Source organism: Bos indicus, chromosome 29 (assembly GCF_029378745.1).
Source record: "Bos indicus isolate NIAB-ARS_2022 breed Sahiwal x Tharparkar chromosome 29, NIAB-ARS_B.indTharparkar_mat_pri_1.0, whole genome shotgun sequence".
Taxonomy (NCBI): Eukaryota; Metazoa; Chordata; class Mammalia; order Artiodactyla; family Bovidae; genus Bos; species Bos indicus.
This window is the reverse complement of record NC_091788.1, coordinates 44,389,284-44,409,595: the sequence shown is the minus strand read 5'-3', so window position 1 is coordinate 44,409,595 and position 20,312 is coordinate 44,389,284. Positions and strand designations below refer to the sequence as shown.

General features: G+C 51.4%; 2 protein-coding genes and 2 long non-coding RNA genes across 10 annotated transcripts; 2 read left to right on the top strand and 2 right to left on the bottom strand.

The window, feature by feature from the left end:
* The first annotated feature begins 2,292 nt into the window (after positions 1 to 2,292).
* Positions 2,293 to 3,501, top strand: RNASEH2C (ribonuclease H2 subunit C). Its single transcript, XM_070782891.1, has 4 exons — positions 2,293 to 2,537; positions 2,731 to 2,909; positions 2,995 to 3,114; positions 3,373 to 3,501. The coding sequence occupies exons 1-4, from the start codon at positions 2,366 to 2,368 to the stop codon at positions 3,397 to 3,399; spliced, it is 498 nt and encodes a 165-aa protein (XP_070638992.1). The 5' UTR covers positions 2,293 to 2,365; the 3' UTR covers positions 3,400 to 3,501.
* Positions 3,502 to 3,553: 52 nt separating this feature from the next.
* On the bottom strand, positions 3,554 to 11,283 carry KAT5 (lysine acetyltransferase 5). Of its 4 annotated transcripts, XM_019955115.2 has the most exons (14): positions 11,071 to 11,283; positions 10,905 to 10,971; positions 10,509 to 10,577; positions 10,286 to 10,422; positions 9,844 to 9,999; positions 9,680 to 9,754; positions 9,504 to 9,578; positions 8,909 to 9,157; positions 8,735 to 8,824; positions 6,607 to 6,747; positions 6,430 to 6,523; positions 4,401 to 4,560; positions 4,195 to 4,276; positions 3,554 to 4,102 (listed from the first exon to the last, which is right to left on the bottom strand). In XM_019955115.2, exons 1-14 carry the CDS (start codon positions 11,080 to 11,082, stop codon positions 3,968 to 3,970), a joined length of 1,542 nt encoding a protein of 513 aa, XP_019810674.1. In that variant the 5' UTR covers positions 11,083 to 11,283; the 3' UTR covers positions 3,554 to 3,967. The 4 variants fall into 4 exon arrangements, with proteins under 4 accessions (XP_019810674.1, XP_019810676.1, XP_019810673.1 ...); XM_019955117.2 differs by lacking the exon at positions 9,844 to 9,999; XM_019955114.2 differs by having other exon boundaries at positions 10,905 to 11,097.
* LOC109554537 (uncharacterized) lies at positions 11,044 to 17,112 on the top strand. 3 transcript variants are annotated; one of them, XR_011564948.1, is made up of 3 exons: positions 11,044 to 11,180; positions 13,659 to 13,744; positions 14,104 to 17,112. It is a non-coding gene; the product is annotated as an uncharacterized lncRNA (long non-coding RNA). The 3 variants fall into 3 exon arrangements; XR_002180167.2 differs by having other exon boundaries at positions 11,051 to 11,180; positions 13,662 to 13,744; XR_011564947.1 differs by lacking the exon at positions 11,044 to 11,180 and adding an exon at positions 11,351 to 11,551 and having other exon boundaries at positions 13,662 to 13,744.
* A 20-nt stretch (positions 17,113 to 17,132) lies between these two features.
* Positions 17,133 to 19,569, bottom strand: LOC139180702 (uncharacterized). Of its 2 annotated transcripts, none has more exons than XR_011564949.1 (3): positions 19,108 to 19,569; positions 17,791 to 17,958; positions 17,133 to 17,446 (listed from the first exon to the last, which is right to left on the bottom strand). It is a non-coding gene; the product is annotated as an uncharacterized lncRNA (long non-coding RNA). The 2 variants fall into 2 exon arrangements; XR_011564950.1 differs by lacking the exon at positions 19,108 to 19,569 and adding an exon at positions 18,922 to 19,047.
* Positions 19,570 to 20,312: the final 743 nt, after the last annotated feature.

The window sequence follows — 20,312 nt, the reverse complement described above, 5'->3', positions numbered from 1 at the left end:
AGTTTTGCAACCGTAGTGAATTGAAACAGCTGGGCAATGATCGTCCAGGGCTGTTAACTTCACAGAAAAAGGGAAACATGAGGTATTAGGTCCCTCCAGATGGAAAAGCACACTGCCTTCCTTGAAGCAGTCTTCCTCAGCACCGCCCCCCCAATCTGATGAAGCTTCTAGATCTAATTACTAATTTATAGGAAATAAGGGCAGATAAACATAACATGAGAAAGCAACCACTAAAATCCAGACTATGGGAAACTTAACAGAACCAAAAATGTAAAGATAAATCAAACATCTACTTCCAAATTAAAAAAACCCTTACGGAGAAGGAAATGGCAACCCAGTATTCTTGCCTGGGAAATTCCATGGACAGAGGAGCCTGGCGGGCTACAGTCCATGGGGTCACAAAAGAGTCAAACACGACTTAGTGATGGAAACAACAACAAAAGCTAATTCAACATTGTAAAGCCAGTCTACTGCAATAAAAAAAAAAAATTGATAAAAAAACCTTTAGTAGTACAGCTTTAACAAGATATATATAAACAAGTTGAAAAGCAACTTCATGAGTATTGGTGAAATTCCCATGAAAATGTCAGGAAAAAGGAAAAGATATCTGTTGATGTGCTAGAAAAGAAAACATGTGATGTAATGAGGGAGTAAAATGATCATGATCATTATTTGAAAGTGAGATGATTGATTCTGGGAGACCCAGGAAAGAAAAGAAAACTATTAGGAAAAATTTTAAAATTCTAGATATATGTTTAAAAAATTAATGTGTAAGAATCAGAGAAATGCAAATCAAAACCACAATGAGGTAACATCTCATTCCGGTCAGAATGGCTGCTATCAAAAAATCTACAAACAATAAATGCTGGAGAGGGTGCAGAGAAAAGGGAGCCCTCTTACACTGTTGGTGGGCATGCAAACTAGTATAGCCACTATGGAGATCCAATACTTTAGCCACCTGATGCGAAGAGCTGACTCATTGAAAAAGACCCTGATGCTGGGAAAGACTGAGGGCAGGAGGAGAAGTGGGCGACAGAGGATGAGATGGTTGGATGGCATCACCAACTCAAGGGACATGAGTTTGAGCAAACTCCAGGAGATACTGAAGAACAGGGAAGCCTGGTATGCTACAGTCCATGCAGTTGCAAAGAGTGGGACACGACTTAGCAACTGAAAAACAACAGGAAGGATTTCTAGGATTTGGACTTGTGTTTTAGGGAATTTGAGGGAGCGTTTAAGGAAGTGGGACTTTTCTCTGGATTGGATGCCTTCAGAGAGTGGGAGTATTTCTACAATGGGATATGTTAACAAACATCTATACGGAGGCTAACTCTGTAATTGGTGAAGTAGCAACAGTCACTATATTATCCAAGATAGAAGAATTTTCATTACTTGTGTTTTGGACAATATTTGTGTTTTTGTCAGTGTTCAGGTGAGTACGGAATGATCTTGCTTTTGTTTTCGTCACTCACATCAGAGTGACCTCGTCAGATATTCTATGAAATTGTTCCTGTTCAACAGACCACCAAAGCCAGATCTTGGAAGTCTAAGGATGTTTTTCTCTTTCTCAAATCTATAAATTAAATGCAATTTCAATCTTAATTACCAGTTTTGTATGAGTTCGTTTTATGAGAGTACTTGTCAAAATCTATCTAAGTTGGGTATCCAGACATATTAACATTAGAGAAGAGTTAGTAGCTCAGTTGGTAAAGAATCTGCCTGCAATGCAGGAGACCCGGGTTAGATCCCTGGGGTGGGAAGATCCCCTGGAGAAGGAAATGGCAACCCACTCCAGTACTCTTGCCTGGAGAATTTCATGGACAGAGGAGCCTGGCGGGCCACAGTCCTTGGTATCGCAAAGAGTCGGACACGACTGTGCGACTAACTTTAAGAAATGAACAAGGAAAGAGTACTGTAAAAACTAGGCCTGAAAAGAAAAGGCAGATACATTGAATATGTGACTAAAAAATAAATAAATAAAACTCTTCTCTGTAATAAAAATGACCAATATACAGGTTTGGAAGACAAACTCGGATAAAATATCTTCACAGGTGAAGAATGGTTGATATCCCTTCTTTGCACACACCACAAACAAAGCACAACACTTTGTACTAATCAATGTAAAAAGTGTACTCTTAGAGATCGTTTTTTAACAGTAAGAATGTATTTCGGGCGGGGGCGGGGGCGGGGAATTCAAGGGAAAAAAAACCCTGGGACTGGAACGCCGGGAGGCAGGATTACAGAGACGCCTCAGAGAAGAACTACGCTTCCCACGAGGCTCTGCGCTGACTGCCCCCGACAGGCTCCGCGCGCTTTACGCGCCAGCTTTGGCCTCAGCCTGCGAGCTGCAGAGTCGTGACGGACTATGGAGAATAGCTACGAGGAAACCATCGACAAACGCCGCGTCCACCTGCGCCCTGATACGCTGCGCGATCCCGCCCCCGCCTCGCTGCACCTTCTTCCCTGCGAGGTCCCGGTTAACCGGCCCACGCCGGTGGGGCGCTTCTTCACCCCAGCCATCCGTATGGGTCGTGACGGTGAGCGCTCGCGGCCGGACTACGGCTCCCAGCAGCCCCCGCGCCGGCATCGCGCTCTCCTCCGCCAGGAACGGCGCCAGGCCTCCTGGGGATCGTGGTCCACCGGAGGCGGCGGGAGGCCCGCTGCCGGGCTTGCTCCCTTAGGCCTGGATCAGACCCTCACTAAGGCCCTCCCTGCGCCTGCCTCCTCCAGGACTAGAAGCGTCGTTTCGGGGCCGTAGTCTACGTGGCGAGGAGGTGGTGGTGCCGCCCGGCTTCGTGGGATATGTGGTGACAGAAGAGAAGGCAGAGGTGTTGATGGGGAAGCAGGATGACCACGAGCGACAGGAGCAGGAACTGCTGGAACCCCCAGAGGCGCTGGAGCGGGACTGCGTGAGCACTAGGGGATAGGGTTGGAAGGGAGCGCGGGTGGGAACCGCAGCCCGGATGCTGAGCCGGGGCCCCTTCCCGTCCCCAGGACCGCTTTATGGGAGCCACAGCCAGTTTCAGCAGCTTCACCGTGTGGGGCCTGGAATCTATCCCTGGTCCGGATGCCAAACTGCGTGGGGCCCTAAGCTGGCCCAGCCTCGCTGCAGCGGTGAGTAGATGGATGGGCTTTCTTCCCAGGCTTTATCTAACACCGCCCCCGCCCCGCCCCGCCGGAGTTAATTTGGGGCTGGGGCGAACCTTGGGGCAGATGGAGACCCAGTCTGACTGGAGGATTAGACTGGGTAGGGACAGCATGGCTTCCTCAGCACACTTCTCTGGCCTTCTAGAAGGGCTATGATTCTGAATATCTGGGCCACCAAGTCACTATACTGCAGAAATCCAATAATAGAGGTGATTCCTGTTGCAGATTCACGCACAGGTACCCGAAGACTGAGAACCAGAGCTTGACATTGAAAGCCACCGAACCCCAAACCCCAGGAAACCTCTTCAGTGTGAAGCCAGAGTCCTTCACCCAATAAAGGAGCTTTTCACAGAACCTGTGAGTCTGCCAACACTGCCCCTTCTCCCACAAGAACCTTCCGTAGCTCTGACCTCTAGAAACAATTTATTGCCAGGGGGCAATGGGGCAGAAGAGGCCAGAATTTTGCAGCCAGTTCCCACCACACCCCAGCTCCTACTTTACAAAAGAAATTTGTACAGCTGCCAGTCCTCTGTACAAGGTACCCCCACCCCCATCTCACTGTACACAGCTGCCTGGCTCCCTCTGGTCCCTGGTTCACAGCAGGCCTGGGCCTGCAGCCATTTGACCGTGGAGCTGCCGTGAGCCCTGAGCTCGCCTTGGTGCTGGGCACCAGCCGGCCTTGACCAGGCCCGTCCTCTCCTTCTGGAGTGGTCCTCAGCCCTGTCTCCCTTGGTGTGCCTCTTGGAGACCCCGCTGGGGGCGGGATGGCTGCCAGCTTCAGTTCTGCTGCCTTTGCCGGCATTCCCAGGGCAGTGTCCGGTCACCACTTTCCCCTCTTGCTCCAGTCCTTGGGAGTGAAGTGCAGACACTTGGAGTCGATCCGAAGAAGCCGTTTGAGCATAGCCCGTTCGTGCCCATCCACGATGTCTTCCGACAGGGTGAGGATATACTGGCCCTGGACAGGAGATGGGGCCAGGCAGGTCAGCCCACGCAGGCCTGCACTCGGCATCCCTGCACACACCTGTCTCCCCCTGCCTGCCTCCCTACCTTGTAGTAGTTGATGAGGTTGAGGTATTGCAGAGTGGATATGACATCCTCCTTCTTGATGCTGGTAATTTCACTGATCTCACTGTGGGAGGGCAAAGATCAGATCCCCCGGGGGCCTCCATCTCTTCCCCAGGCCCCAAGGAGTGAGAAAGCCCGAGAACAGAAGGTCATGCCATGCACCCCCGGGTAGGCAGGGCCAGGCTCACTTGATGGTGATCTGTGGCCTCTCCCCGCTCTCTGACTTCAGCCCCATCAAGATCTCCAGGATGGTCTGGGACCAGTAGCTTCGGTAGGACAGGAGGCCAAGGTCCGAGAGGGGCTTCTCAGGGGTCCCCGTTTTCCCTTCCACTTTGGAGAGTTCATAGCCTAAAGCAGTGGAGCAGGAGGAAGTGGATAAACGATCACAGTATTATGTCACTAGTGTCTTAAGAACGCAGGCTACCGGGCAGACTGCATGGTCCTGTCTCGGGCCTGCCACGTGGTGGTTCTGTGGTCGGGGTATGTAGCTTGTCTGTTCGGTGCCTTAGTTTCATCGTAAAGGACTAGCACGCCTACTCTTCAGCTGTGCGCTGAAGCTACAGTCACCAGGAGCCAGCAAGGGCTTACAGGTGGGACAGGGAAGTGCAGAGAATGGCTTATGGAATGAAAGTGCCTCCAGTTTTCCTCGGTCCTACCAGACTCTGTCTGGGTATATGAGGAGAAGAGTGGGCCAGGCCCCACCTCTAGTCCAGGCCTGAGGATGCTCAGATTCTCAGTCACAACAGTCCCCCAGCTGTGAGCAGAGAAGAATCAGCGGCTCTAAGACCAGGCTGGGTGGCTGGGAGGAAGTAAGCAGAGCGATGCCAAAGCACTTCCCAGTCAGAGGAGGCCATTCCTCAGCTGTAACTGCCTTTGCCAGGGCTCTCGCCCTCCCAATTCTACTGCTCTGCCCTTCTCTACCTGGGTCACCACTGGGCACTGGCAGGCAGTTCCTGGTGAGACCCTCAGGCCCTGCAAAACCCTGAGTGGTTTCACATCTGTTGGACAGAGTCTTCATTTTTCCCATCAGGGCCCTGAGATGTCTCCACTATTTCTAGAAGCCCTTCACCCTCACTCATCACAAGCCTTGTGTTGGAGCGTAGCCTTTCTGCTTTCCCCTTGATACGTCTTTATTAGCCAGTCTGACCCTCTTGCCCAGCCTCCTGTGACTTCCACCTAACAGCCTGGTGGGGAGGACAGAGAGGCCTCTGCTTTGGAGGCAGGAAGCAGGGAAGAGAGAAGGGGCACACTGGAGTTCTCACTGAGCTTTGCTGGGCCGGCGTGCAGAGTCCTGACCGATCAGCTGGAGGCCATGCTTGCCTCCTTAGCGACAGGGACTCCTGGCCCCTCCCAGTGAACACCCCCGCCCTCAGAAGCTGCCTGGACTGGTGCTTCTGGTATCCTGTCTGCTCCTGCCAGGCACAACGAGCACGTCTCCTTGGTGGCCCCACACACATCCCGTCTCCACTGGGTCTGAGCTCCAAGGCTTAAGCTGAGTTTCCTAAGCATCCTCCTGCCCTGCCAGGCAGAGGGCTTCCTGAAGACATGACGCAATCTTGGCATCTTTCTACCAATAAAATTTCTCAAGGTGACCCGTGATCAAGTCAGGCCTCCACGCCTTCATCAGGGAGCCAAGGCTCCCTCCTCATCTCCCAGGTCAGAGCTTGGTTATCCCAAGGGTGCAGTGAACGGTGAGGTGAACAGAATGAGGGGAGGAGGCTGGGCAGTGAAGGGGACCTTGGGGGCCAGTGTGGAGTTCACATGTGACAAGGGGCAGAGGCCAGATCCCCTGTGAATCATGTTGATGTGACATCCACTGTCCGCAAGGCTCAGGTGACAAGTGGGGAAATGAGCCACAGGTCCTTGCCTAGCAACGTGTACAACTGCACAGGACCAGACAGCTGAGCAAGAGTGGCTCACTCAGCTTCTGCCCATGGCCCTGGGCAGGGGCTGATGAGTCAGGCTGAGTGGTGCTCAGCACCATGGCCAAGGAACTATGAGGGACTGAGAGCCTAGTGCAGACGAGCAGGGGAGTCACCCCAGAACGGAGAGAACCTTGGGAGGGGCCCACCTTTATTTCTGGCCAGTTTCCCCGGTGACTGGACTGCAAAGGCCAGAGCTGGGAACATGGCAGCCCCGTGTGTCCGTATGTGCAGCCCCGGGGCCTGGGCCTGCCTGCTCCCGCCCCGACCCCGGGCCAGCAGCGTGAGTACTCACTGAACTCGATCAGCAGCTTGCCATAGCCCCGGCGCTGGTAGGGGGGCAGGGTCAGGATGCAGGCCACGTTGTAGTCTTCCGTGGACTCCTTTTCCTGGAAAAGCCAGGCCGGAGTGAGCGTGAGGGGAGGGACCCAGCTCAGGGTGGGACTGAGGGACCGCCTGCAGGAGCGCTCACCTTGGAGAAGTAGCCCACTATATGGAAGCCCTTGCAGTCGTACTCTGTCATGACGTAGAAGAGGAAAGGGTCTGTGTCATAGTACAACGTCTTGTGATCGAGGAAACACTTAGCCAGAAGACACAGGTTTTGGGAATAACTCTGCAAAAGACAAGGTCTGTCACCACCCCGGGTAGCTCTCCTGGAGTGTGGCCGTCAGGCTGGTGTCAGCCTGGAGCTTCTTTGTCCCCCAGGCTGAAAGGGGTAAGCCTTCCTCCCTGAGGCCTGAACCCATCCATGGGCCAGGCTGTCCCTAGGCATGAGCCCTTCTCAGCGTGCAGGAGCCCCTGCCCCAGCTGTGACGGTGTTCAGGCACCGACCTCCGGTGAGCTGGGCAGGTGTGCCCCTACTCCCCGCACCTCCACCTCACTAGCCTGGAGGCCTCCACTGCCCTCTGCCAGTTACCAGTCAGCAAACTGATGTGTGACCAGGAAGACTGACCAAGGCTTATGAGAAAAGCTCTGCCTGTGTGACAGTCTCAGGAGTCTGGCTGTCAAAAAGCCACAGTACTCTCTTCCCCAGTCACACGTCCTGAAAACACATCGGCTTGTCTACAACATGGGTGAAGAAGTCTGGGGTCTCTCAAGGGCTGGCCCAGTAAAATTCATCTTGCTACTGTACTCCATGCTCACAACTCTCCTGCATATCACCAGAGGCTTTTTAAGCAGCTGCTAGGCTCGGAGAAGGCAATGGCACCCCACTCCAGTACTCCTGCCTGGAGAATCCCACGGACGGAGGAGCCTGGTGGGCTGCAGTCCAAGGGGTTGCTAAGAGTTGGACACGACTGAGCGACTTCACTTTCACTTTCATGCACTGGAGAAGGAAATGGCAACCCACTCCAGTGTTCTTGCCTGGAGAATCCCACGGACAGGAGCCTGGTGGGCTGCCGTCTATGGGGTCGCACAGAGTCGGACACGACTGAAGTGACTTAGCAGCAGCAGCAGCAGGCGTGGCCACTTGGGATACCCAAGCCCGCACCTAACACAGTTAACGGTGGTTAAAATAGCATCTTTCTCTTAAGCTCCCCCAGCACTCAAGCCAGAGCTCTCTCCTGCCAGTCAGTGATTGTCCTTCCCTCCCCACCCTCCAGGACCCAGGGATGGAGGCCTTTCACTCTTGAAGGTCCTTGCAGGCTACTCCCTTCTTCCTCCCCACAGCCAGAATAAGGCAGATGTGAAGCCCCAGACCTGTAGCGTTCCCCCTTCCCAGCTGACCTCAGTCCCACCACCTGAACTCTGTCCTTGTAACAGAGCCTGCCTTCATCCTGTCTGCACTCCAGCTGGAAGGACAGCTCTTCGATGCTCGCTGTCTGCACAGGCACACCTCACTTTACTGGCTTTCAGAGATTGCTTTTTTAACAAAGGTTTGTGGCAAACCCTGCCTTGAGTTATCAGTGCCATTTTCCCAACAGCATTTGCTCATGTTGCATCTCTGTCACCTTTTCATAATTCTCGCAATAATATTCCAAACCTTTTCATTATTATTGTATTTGTTACAGTAATCAGTGATTCTTGAGATTACCACTGTAATTTTCTTTAGATACTGTTATTGCACCCTTAGTAGACTATGGCACAACATAAATATAACTTACATAGTCTGGGAAACCAGAAAAACTTGCGTGACTGCTTTATTTCAACGTTCACCTTATCACAGTGGTCTGGAACTGAACCTGCAGGGTCTCTGGGCTTTGCCAGGACACCCACTCCTGCCCTTCAGAACCCACTGCTGGGGATTCCTGTGCCCACCCTACCCCTGTGTCAAGGTTCAGAGGTTACCTCCTCTCTGAAGCCTTGCTGATCACCCCAGGATCCTGACAGCCCACTTTTCTCATGAAACATATCACAGTGGGATCCAAACTGCTACTGGCCTGTTTGTCTTCCCCTGTGAGCTCTCAGAGAACAGAGATTTTGTCAAATTCCTGGTCACTCTGTATCTACCAGCACCCGCCCTACGGCAGGAATGCAGTAAATGCGGTGAAGAGATCTGTCAGCTGTAACGGTCAGTGTCTTCCTGAGCTGGAAGCAGCTACTCACTCGACTCCCCCAGACTCCCGGCACCAAAGCCTTCCCACTGCCCCTCGGCCACTGACCTTGTTCTTACGTCCGTCGATCTCAAAGAAGGAGATGGTGCCCTTGCGGTAGATCTCGTTGCCGGGAGGATGTCGCAGGTCACACTTGGTCTGAGGAAGACAGGAGAATCAGGCACAGGGGCTGAGGTGGGGGGTGGGGGCTGCTAGGAGGGTGACCCCTGGGATTCCCCATACCAAATGACGCTGCAGACACTTGAGGCTTCGGCCATACTTGAGGCAGAACTCGCAGAGGTAGAGGACAGGCAGCGCGGTGAGCTCCTGAGGGTACGGGGAGAAGTACCAGGGCTTGAGGCGGTGCCGGCCCAGCTCAATGCACTCGATGTTCTTCATCCGGGTGACGATGTCGTCGTGGCTCCGGTCAGATACCAGGCTCCCAGTCATGCGAGGAGCGGACGGGATTCCATCTGAGCTGTCCTGGGAGTCCTGCCCAGGGCCCGTGAAAGATACCAGGTTACAGAAGACAACTCAAGCAGCACACTCTACAGCTCACAGCCCTTCCGCAGGCTTCCGTGTCCACCTAACAGTGGCCCCCTTAGGAGGGGCACTGTAATCCCCATTTGCCAACTGAGGAAACCAAGACTTGGATGGTTTTCACCTGGAAGGTGAAAAAGAGCGCCTAGCGCGGGACCTCAATCGGTGCCGCCTCACTCCTAATTCCAGCACCCTTTCTGCCCAGTACCCCTTGTTCATTTTTAAAGCAGTCACTAAACCCCGTGCCCTCCTTATGTCCCCTTCATTTCACCCAGCTTCCCTCCTCCCCCAGACCTACCTCATCAGTGCCCAAGCAATTCGATTTCCGCTTCCGCCCCGGCTGAGCTGCCACTGCCCTCCGGGCTGATCCATTCTGCAAATGATACGGGAGGGACAGAAGGGGTGGCTGTGAGGTGAGCCCAAAAGGGGCTACCAGAGGGTAGGAGGGCAGAAGAGATGGCTTGGGGGACTCACCTGGGGGAAAACTGAGGCCGGGGCAGTCTCGCTGGGCACTGGAGTTGCTGGTGAAACCACCTCCACCTTCCGTTTCTGCAGAGAGAAACCAGGACAGGTGGGTCAGAAGGTAGAGAAGGCGGGACCTGAGAGGAAAGCAAGGTCCCTGGAATTGCTGAGGGTACCGTTGAGCGGTGGTTGGGCTGCAGGCAGGAGCTGGAGGAGAGCGGCTGGTCAGGCTCGCCACCGGGAATGGCCTCCCGCTCCTTGGGCAGGTTGAAGCGGAGTGTGATCTGAACCGGGATTGGCAAGGTCTTCCCGCTGGCCTGGGCGGAGGCCGGCTGTAGAGATAGGTCCAGGGTCTTCCTCTGGGGCTGGGTTGGTGGTGGGATGGGGAAGGGGAGTAGGGCCCCCTCGGCATGGAGTGATCAAACCCCACCCTCTGCCCTCTCAAGGACACAGGTACAGTCAGTGGACTCTGGAACTACATCTGCAGTTTGGCCCCCATCCTTTACAAGTTGAAGCCAGGGTGGGAGGGCACAGCCTCTTGCCCATCTGGGAGCCACTGAGGCCAAGAGATTTTAAAAGTAGGCAGGAGAGAAGAGGTGAAGCAGGGGACCTACTCACCACCTCTCTCTCTGGAGAGCCGGGTCGGGACCCAGGAAGCCCGTTCTTGGTGGGGGTCTTGGCCTCTTTCTTGGGGAACTGGATCTTCTTCAGGTCCAGCCGCTCGTGGGTCACCCATTCATCCAGGCGTTTGTTGACTGCAGCAGTGGGTATGGCTCAGGAAGGGCAGCCAGAGGCTGCCCCCCAACCCTCCAGCCCCACCTCATCCCGGTCCAGAACTCACAATCAATGTAATGGACGTAGAAAAGCTTCCGGCCACTGATGTCCTTCACGCTCAGAATCTCAGCGAGTGCTGTGGGAACAGCAAAGGCAAGGGCCTTAGACGGGCCAGGCCATGAAGCTCCACCCTCCTACGACCCGCACTCCACCACCAGGCCCGAACCCTAAAGCCCCAGCACTTGGAACCGCTCTCACAAGCCCCGGTTAGTCACCAAGTGCCATCCCCTCTTCAAGCCCTGCCCTGTCCAGTTCTAAAGGCTAAAAGCCACGCCCCTCCTGAGTATCTGCGCCCCGCCCGCTCCAGAATTCTAGAGGCCCCACCCCCTCCCCGGGGTTCGGTTGACTCTCCCCCCGCCCCTCGCCCTCAGGTTCCTTAGCCCCGCCCCCCGACGTCACTCACGCCACTCATCTTCGTTGTCCTGGTTCCGCCGCAGCACGGGCAGGCGGCAGCCCTCGATTATCTCCCCCTGGGGAGACAGCGCGGCGCCAGGGTCGGCTACTGGGGGGCCTCGGGCTCTACCCACCTCCCCTGGCTCCCTCCGCCCCGCCCCGGGCACCGGACTCACCACCTCCGCCATCTTCCCTCCCTCCACTGCCACTTCCGGCCCCTCTGGGAGCCGTCACTTCCGGGATTGAGCACGTTGTGGGCCCGGTCTTCCCCGAAGCGGCTTTACGAGTAGGTTCTTAAGAGACACCGCTGCCCAGCTTGCTGACGGAGCTGGCCAGTTTGGCTGGCGGGGGCATAGGTTGTTTTAAGACTCAGGTCAGGTCCTGGGTGGAATCCCCATAACGTGTGCAACGATTGGAGGAAAACTGAGTCCGTCACGTGACGCTCACCGGGTGCGACACCGGTCACGTGGGACTGGTGTTTGTGCCTAGCGGGCGGCTGCTTGGGCGTCTCCTAGTGGCGTCAAGGCTGCGTCTCGGGGAGTGAACTGCGCGTGCTCGGCTGGGGGGTTTAGGGGCGGATTTCGAGAAGTGGGCGCCAGGATCCTCTGAAGTTGTGGACTTTCTTAGGGTTGGGGGCTCACGGAAGAAGGTTTATAGGTTTGTTGTTTTGTATATTAGGTTGCTAATTATACGAGTTGGTATTGTTCGGACGTCTAAGTCGTGTCGACTCTTTGTGACCCCCGTGAACTGCCAGGCTTCTCTGTCTTTCCCTATCTCCTGGAGTTTGCGTAAACTCATGTCCATTGAGTCAGTGATGCTATCCAACCTTTTCATCCTCTGCCCTCCCCTTTTCTTGCCCTCAGACTTTACCAGCATCAGTGTCTTTTCTTCTCATCAGGTGGCCAAAGTATTGGAGTTGTCATCTTCAGCGTTAGTCCTTCCCATGAATAATCAGAGTTGATTTATTTTAGGATTGATTAATATATTATTCATTCATACATTCAACAACTTTAATAATCTGCTACCGTGTCCCATGCATTTATCTAGGAGCCTGGGATACATCAGTGAATAAAATAACTTGCAGCTCCTGGAGCTTGAATTCTTGGAGGCTGAGAGGGAAAAGAGGGGTGTGGATCACAAACAGTAAATGTATTTTTAAAATAAATTATCTAGTCTATTAAAGAGTAAGTGTTTTGGGAAACAAGCAACAACAAGGAAACACACACGGTGCAGGGAATGAATAGCTAGGCAAACTATGGCCTGCAGATCAAATCCAATCCTATTCTAGTTTTCCTGCACTCAGTGGGCAAAGAATGGTCTTTATACTCTTTTTAAAGCTTGCTGCTAAGTCACTTCAGTCGTGTCCGACTCTGTGTGACCCCATAGACGGCAGCCCACCAGGCTCCCCCGTCCCTGGGATTCTCCAGGCAAGAACACTGGACTTTAAAGCTTGGGGAGACATAAATAGAATATTTCATGATACATGGAAATCATGAAATTCAAATTTCAGGGTCCATAAATAATGTTTTATTGGAACATAGCCACCATCTCGTTCATTGACATTTTGTCTATGACTCCTTCCACGTTAAAGCTGAATGCCCACAAAGCCTAAAACATTTACTGTCTGGCCATTTACAAAAAATGTTTGCCAACCCATGCTTTATCTTCTATTGTGCTATCAAACAGGGCGTCTCTGGTGGCTCAGTGGTAAAGAATCTGGCTGCAATGCAGAAGACACAGGCTCAATCCCTGGATGGGGAAGATCCCTTGCAGGAGGAAATGGCATCCCATTCCAGCATTCTTGCCTGGAGAAATCCATGGACAGTGGGATCTCGAAGAGTTCAGGCAGGACTGAGCAACTAACACATATCAAATACGAAAATAGGTTCATAATGTGTATGTTGTTCTGTGACCAGCTTGTTCATTTAGTAGCATAAATCAAACACTTCTCACATTCTAGAGCACTATTTTAATGGCTACATAGTGTTTTGTTGCTTATATGTACCTTATCTGCCACAACCAATTTCTTCTTGTTGAATATTCAAGTTCCAGATTTCCCATCTTACAAACAGTGCCACAAAGAGCATCTTGATACATACAGCTTTTCACATATTCATCCCAACATGTTAGCAGTTTCATTCTCTGCCCCCTTATCAAAGTCACCAGTGACCCCCATATTCTTCATCCAATGGCCACTTCTCAAACCTTTTGTCCGTGGCATTTGGCATGGTTGGTTACTTCCTACCTTGAAACTCTCCTGTCTTGGTTTCTAGGATACCAGGCTTTCCTGATTTCTTTCCAGCTTTCCCATTGCTCCTTATCTCCTTTATGGGTTGCTCCTCTTGTCCATACCTCTAAACCTTCCCAGGCCCCAGGTTCGGTCCTGAACTCCACCTGTATATCCACAATTACTCCCTTCATGATGCCCTAGAAGCTCATGGCTTTAAATACCATTCACATGCTGAGGTTTCTCAAATTTATACCTCAGTATTTAGTTACTTGGCTTACTCCCTTACCTCATTCAAGTCTTTGCTCAAATGTCACCTTTCCCTTTAAGTCACCCCTGACTTCCCCAGTTGTCTGCTCATCCCCCACCACCTCCCCTCCCCTCCTCTGCTTCAGAGTATTCAGTTGTCAGATCATGTCTTCTCCTTATTTGCTTGTTACTGTCTTTCCCTCACTAGAATGTAAGATCCATGAATTGCAGTATTTATGTGGTTTGCCCAGTGCTATTTTCCCAGCCTCCATACCGCCTGTCTCATAGTAGGTATTCAGCTAAACTGTCAAATGGATGAAGAATGGGGAGCCAGAGATGTGAACTGACATTTGCTGCCAAGAGCGATCAGTCTTGTAAGTTGGGCTCTCCCTGGGACTCGGGAAAGACAGCTTGAGGTGGGGGCCCAGGCAGGGGTCTCAGAGTATCTGATAAGTGACCTGCAGTTGAAAGTGGGGTAGCGTTGGCTGGGAAAAGGGGTTGGGACTGTTTCAGGCAGTGAGGACAGCAACAGCAGAGAGAAAAGAAACACTTGGTGATGGGACTTCCCTAGTGGTCCGGTGGTTAAGACTCTGTACTTCCACTGCAGGGGCCACTGGTCAGGGAACTAAGATCCCACGAGCCACGTGGCCTGGTCAAAATAAAAGAGTTGGTGAACAGGTCATCGGGCATGCACCATTATTCACTGAGCACCCACTGTGTGCCTCCCCTGTAGGAACAACTTGAACAAGTAAAGATGAGTCCCCTGCTCTAGTGGGTCAGACATGAGCAGCTGACAACCCAAAGCATAAAGAGCCCCTTCAGACAGCGGTAAGTACTGTGACAATGTGGAAATAGTGTGAGGAGCTGGTCAACTGGGGCCTCTCTAGAAGCTGTCACGCAAGATTCCTGCCACAGAGAGTCACACAGTGTCCCTCGCCAGCCGCTTCCAGAGGGAATGTCTCCATCCATGTGGATCAAACACATGTGGGCTTCAGGATGGTCTCATCTGGAGACTTGATGAAGTCACCAGCAATGTGGGTTCTGTGTTCCCGGTCTGGCCTCCACAGGTTAGTCTCCTCCTACATTCAAGGTGGCCCCTTCTTATAGTCACAGCACAGCTGCCCCGGTTCGCTCTAGAACTGGCCAGTTCATGGCCAGTTAGGAACTGGGCCGCATAGCAGGAGGTAAGCGGCAGGCAAGCCAGCGAAGCTTCCTCTGCAGCTTCCCGTCCCTCACATTTCTGCCTGAACCATCCCCAACCCACCCACCCCACTCCCGGTCCATGGAAAAATTATCTTCCATGATACTAGTCCCTGGTGCCACGAAGGTTGGGGACCACTGCTCCAGAGCCTACATGTGTCCAGGGCCTTGTCTGTGGAGAAAAGCTGTGGAAGGAAAGCCCTAGGATTGAACCATTTGGGGGCATGTGCCTCTGCTGCAGCCAATGTCTGTGACCAGGATAATTCTACTGGTGTACACAAACCACGGCCCACCAGCAGGGGTGGGGGTGGGGTGCAGTTCAGTGTATCCCAGGAGAGAGAACCTGGGGTGGGGTTGGGGGATGGGGGGAGTGATGATCCAGGAATCAGAAAGCTGGCCAATCCTGGCCTTTTATGGCACTTTTGTAAGGAAGTCAGGTTTTGCTTTAAGAGGAGTGGGAGTCAATGGGGTGTTTAGAGCAAGAAAATTAAGTATTGGATAGATAAAGAAGATGTGGTACATATGTACAATGGAGTATTTATTTTAGTGAAGTTGCTCTTGAGAGTCCCTTGGACTGCAAGGAGATCCAACCAGTCCATTCTAAAGGAGATCAGCCCTGGGATTTCTTTGGAAGGAATGATGTAAAGCTGAAACTCCAATACTTTGGCCATCTGATGCGAAGAGTTGACTCATTGGAAAAGACTCTGATGCTGGGAGGGATTGGGGGCAGGAGGAGAAGGGGACGACAGAGGATGAGATGGCCGGATGGCATCACTGACTTGATGGACATGAGTTTGAGTGAACTCCAGGAGATGGTGATGGACAGGGAGGCCTGGCGTGCTGCCATTCATGGGGTCCCAAAGAGTCAGACATGACTGAGCGACTGAACTGAACTGAACTGAACTAGTGAAGTTGCTCAGTTGTGTCCAACTCCTTGCAACCCCATGGACTGTAGCCTATTAGGCTCCTCTGTCCATGGGATTTTCCAGGCAAGAGTACTGGAGTGGGTTGTCATTTTCTTTTCCAAGGGATCTTCCCAACCCAGGGATTGAACCCAGGTCTCCCGCTTTGCAGGCAGACACTTTATCGTCTGAGCCACAGTACTCTAGAGGTTAGGACAATGGAATATTACTCAGCCATTAAAAATAATGAAATAATGCCATTTGCAGCAACATGGATGGGCCTAGAGATTATCATACTGATGAAGTCAGAGAAAGAGAATTATGGTATATATCTTGTATGTGGGGCTTTCCAGGTGGTGCTAGTGGTAAAGAACCCACCTGCCGCCTGCCAAACAATGCAAGAGATATAAGAGACATAGGTTCGATCTGTAGGTGGGGAGGATCCCCTGGAAGAGGGCATGGCAACCCACTCCAGTATTCTTGCCTGGAAAATCTCATGGACAGAGGAGCCTGGCAGGCTGCAGTTCATAGGGTCACAAAGAGTCGGACACAACTGAAGCAACTTCGTACACAGCACACACACTTGTGTGCAGAATCTAAAAAGAAATTATACAGATGAGCTTATTTACCAAACAGAAATAGACTCACAGACTTGGAGAACGGACTAATGGTTACCATGGGGGAAGAGTCAGGGGAGAGGATAGTTAGGGAGTTCAGGAGTGATACATACACATTTTTTAAGATGGATAACCAACAAGGGGAGAAGGCGATGGCACCCCACTCCAGTACTCTTGCCTGGAAAATCCCATGGACAGAGGAGCCTGGTAGGCTGCAGTCCACGGGGTCGCTAAGAGTTGGACACGACTGAGCGACTTCACTTTCACTTTTCACTTTCATGCATTGGAGAAGGAAATGGCAGCCCACTCCAGTGTTCTTGCCTGGAGAATCCCAGGGACGGAGGAGCCTCTTGGGTTGTCGTCTATGGGGTCGCACAGAGTTGGACACAACTGAAGTGACTTAGCAGCTTAGCAGCAACCAACAAGGACCTATCGTATAGCACAGGGAACTCTGCTCAATGTTATGTAACAATCCAAATGGGGAAAGAATTTGAAAAAGAGGAGATGCATGTATATGTGTAACTGAGTCACTTTGCTGTCCACCTGAAATTAACACAACATTGTTAGTCAACTGTACTCCAACATAATAAGTTAAAAACAAAGAAAGAACATAGTGTATCTGATTAAAGGTTCAAAGATGGCTGAGGAAATGACACTTCTGGGAACAGGATGTGTGTAGTGCCTGAATGTAGCTAGAAGGTTCTTGCTGCTACAGGGGCAAGGACTGACGGTGGCTGCAGACTAAGGTATGGCCAACAGTGTGGTGAGGAAGCAGGCCTGGCGGGCACAAGAGGGCAGGGGCTGGCAGCCCTCCCGGGCCCCAGGTCTCTGGGCGCCTCGGATCCTGAAGAATGAGAACCCTCATTCCATAGCCTCTTTGGAAGAGAGGAACACAGACATCTGTTTTCCAAATGCATGTGCTATGGTTGTGCTTATAAGATCCAGACCCATCGAAATGCTGGCTGAATTCAAAGTGGGAGTAAAGAAACACTTCCTCTAAACTGCACTAATGATGTGTGAGAGATTGTTTTTTAATTAATTTATTTATTTATTGAAGGATAATTGCTTTACAGAATTTTGTTGTTTTCTGTCTTGTGATCTTGAGAGCTGAAGATGTTTCTTCTGGGTAAGAGCTCTCTGGCTCACGTGTTTTCCAGCACAGAGTTGTCATAGCAGGTGGGCTGTGATCCGGCTCATGGCCTTTGTGGAACGTTCCCTGTCAGTGTCATGGAAGCAATGACTGGTTCACGGGAAAGAATCCAAGGCAGGAAGCGGCCGGGAAGCTGAGCCCCACCGAGCTCAGAGGCTCTCTCATTGAGGAAAATGGGCTTGAACTCTCCTTGAGATCTCAGGAAATCTAAAGGAAAACAAGTACATGAGACAAAACTCAAGCGTTCAGAACAATACCTTTCTGACCCAGAGACGGCTTAAAAAAAAAAAGAATCCATGAACGCAAATCATTTTCATTAGCTCTGGTTTTCAGAGAGGGCTTTTTTTAAAGTGCATTTGCTGGGACACCCATTAAAATAATTTTCTTTAAAAGGTTGCCATGAGCTGTACTTTTGGGAGTAGGAAAGGTGAATGCTGGTGGGGATGGGGCAAGGAACGAGGACAGCAGGGGCCCATCATGGAAGCTGGTTTGTGGCCATGGGAGAGGAGATGCTATAGCATAAACCTTCCTCTACCAACTAGGGGACTTACCGAAGTGCATGAGGAATGACTGCCAGTGTTGTTCTAGATTGACAAGGTGTTAATTTCTCAGTAGGTTGGAACTTTAAAAATAAGAAATTGGGACCTCCCCGTGGTCCAGTAGTTAGGGCTCTGCGGGCCTGGATTCAGTCCTTGGTCAGGGAGCTAAGACATCACAAGCTGCGCAGACAAAAAATAAATAAACGAAAAAAAAATTAAGCATTAAAGCAAACAAACATTAACAAAAACGTAGGGATAAAGGCTGCTTGCCAGGGGTTCCTAGGCTGCCGGCTGGGCCTGGGACTCCTCAGCGTGGATGGCAGCAAGGGTAGGAAAATACCAGCTGGGCTGGGCGGTTGGCTGGTCATCCCAGACTTCGGGGGCACCTTCTGCAGAGGTTGGGGGGAGAAAGTCAGGCTGTGTAGGGGCCAAGGAAACGGAAGCAGCACATTTGAGTTTGCATGAAAAGAAAACATTTGAAAGGAAAAAAAAAATTTTAATATGAGTTGTTGTTTTTTAAGGAGAGTGATTAGGGGGGAACTAGAGGGGGCTGCACGGATGAGAAAGGGCCTTTCTTTAAGACATGCATCAGGACTTCCCTGGTGGCACAGTGCATGGGAATCCACCTGCCAATGCAGAGTGATTTGACACAGGTTTGATCCCTGCTCTGGGAAGATCCCACTAAACCCTGTGTGTCACAACTGCTGAGCCCGCATGCTGCACTTACTGAAGCTTGTTCACCTAAAGCCCGTGTTATAGTCACTCAGTCACGTCCGACTCTTTGCGACCCCATGGACTATACAGTCCATGGAATTCTCCAGGCCAGAATGCTGGAGTGGGTAGCTGTTCCCTTCTCCAGGGGATCTTCCCAACTCAGGAATCGAACCAGGGTCTCCTGCATTACAGGCAGATTCTTTACCAGCTTTACCAACTGAGCTACCAGGGAAGCCCACGCTCCCCAACAAAAGAAGCCACTGCAGTGAGAGACCCGCGCACGGCAATGAAAAGCAGTAGCACTCACCCCAGTGGAGAAAGTGGCACGCGCAGCAAGAAAGACCCTGCACAACCCAAAATAAATAAATTATGTAAAAAAGAGACGAGATGTGCATGCATTATAAATCAGAGAAGGAGATGGCAACCCACTTCAGTACTCTTGCCTGGAAAATCCTACGGACAGAGGAGCCTGTAGGCTGCAGTCCATGGGGTCGCTAAGAGTCGGACACGACTGAGCGACTTCACTTTCACTTTTCACTTTCATGCATTGGAGAAGGAAATGGCAACCATAACAGGAAACAAAAGAATAAGCTTCAGATAAACTGGAGTTCTTACCTCCCTGGAGGTGGAGCAGCTCCAAGACTGGTCAACTCTGTGACTCAAAGATGGCGCCTTCACACACCTGCACAGTGTCTTGGCTTTGTTTCCAAGAGGATTCCCCTCGGGGCAGCCCAATGCTTGCTGCAGTCACTGGGCCACACGCTCTGCTTTCCCGCCTCCTGTCTCCAGGGGGAATGCCTTCTTCGCATTTCTCAGGAAATTTGTGTTTGCTAAATCCTGAGAAGGGCTGACATCATGGGTGTAAGACCAGTGCAGCCAGGGCCCAGAGCTTAGAAGGGTCCTGCACTTAGTTTAATGCTCTGTCATTGACATCTTGAAAATTCTTAATTTTTGAACACGGGGCCCTGCATTTTCATTTTGTATCAGGCCCCACAAATTTCATGGCTGGACTTGATTCTGAAAAAAAATCAGGAAAAAAAAGGTATTATAACTCTGCCTCAACAGTTAAGGCTTAACGATTCTGCTTCAGAAGAACTCACCAATGTCAGTTAAAAACAAAAAGCAGAAGTAGGACTATGAAAGCGAGAAGTCATGATGAAGTCAGTCTTGCTTCTTGTATTAATGGCTGTTACCATATGTGAGTCATGGTTCATGGTCCTAGCTAATAACAGTGAGTCATTTTTTGTTAAGTTACGGTAAAATACACATCGCCTAAAATTGACCATTTAACCATTTTTGAGTGTGCAGTAGTGACATTGTCATTCACTTTGTTGTGCAACTATCTCAACTTTCCGTCTCCAAGTCTCTTCACTATCCCCAACATAAACTCTGTACCCACTAAACACTAACTCCCCAGTGCCCCCTCCCCAGACCCTGATTGCCGCTTTTCTGCTTTCTCTCTCTAAGAATCTCACTGCTCTACGCGCCTCGTACAAGTCGGATCATAGAATATCTGTCCTTTTGCATATGGCTTGGGCTTCCCAGGTGGCGCTCAGTTCAGTTCAGTTCAGTCGCTCGCTCATGTCCAACTCTTTGTGACCCCATGGACTGCAGCACGCCAGGCCTCCCTGTCCACCAACTCCCAAAGTTTACTCAAACTCATGTCCATTGAGTGGGTGATGCCATCCAACCATCTCATCCTCTGTCCTCCCCTTCTCCTCCCGCCTTCAATCTTTCCCAGCATCAGGGTCTTTTCAAATGAGTCAGTTCTTCACATCAGGTGGCCAAAGTGTTGGAGTTTCAGCTTCAGCATCAGTCCT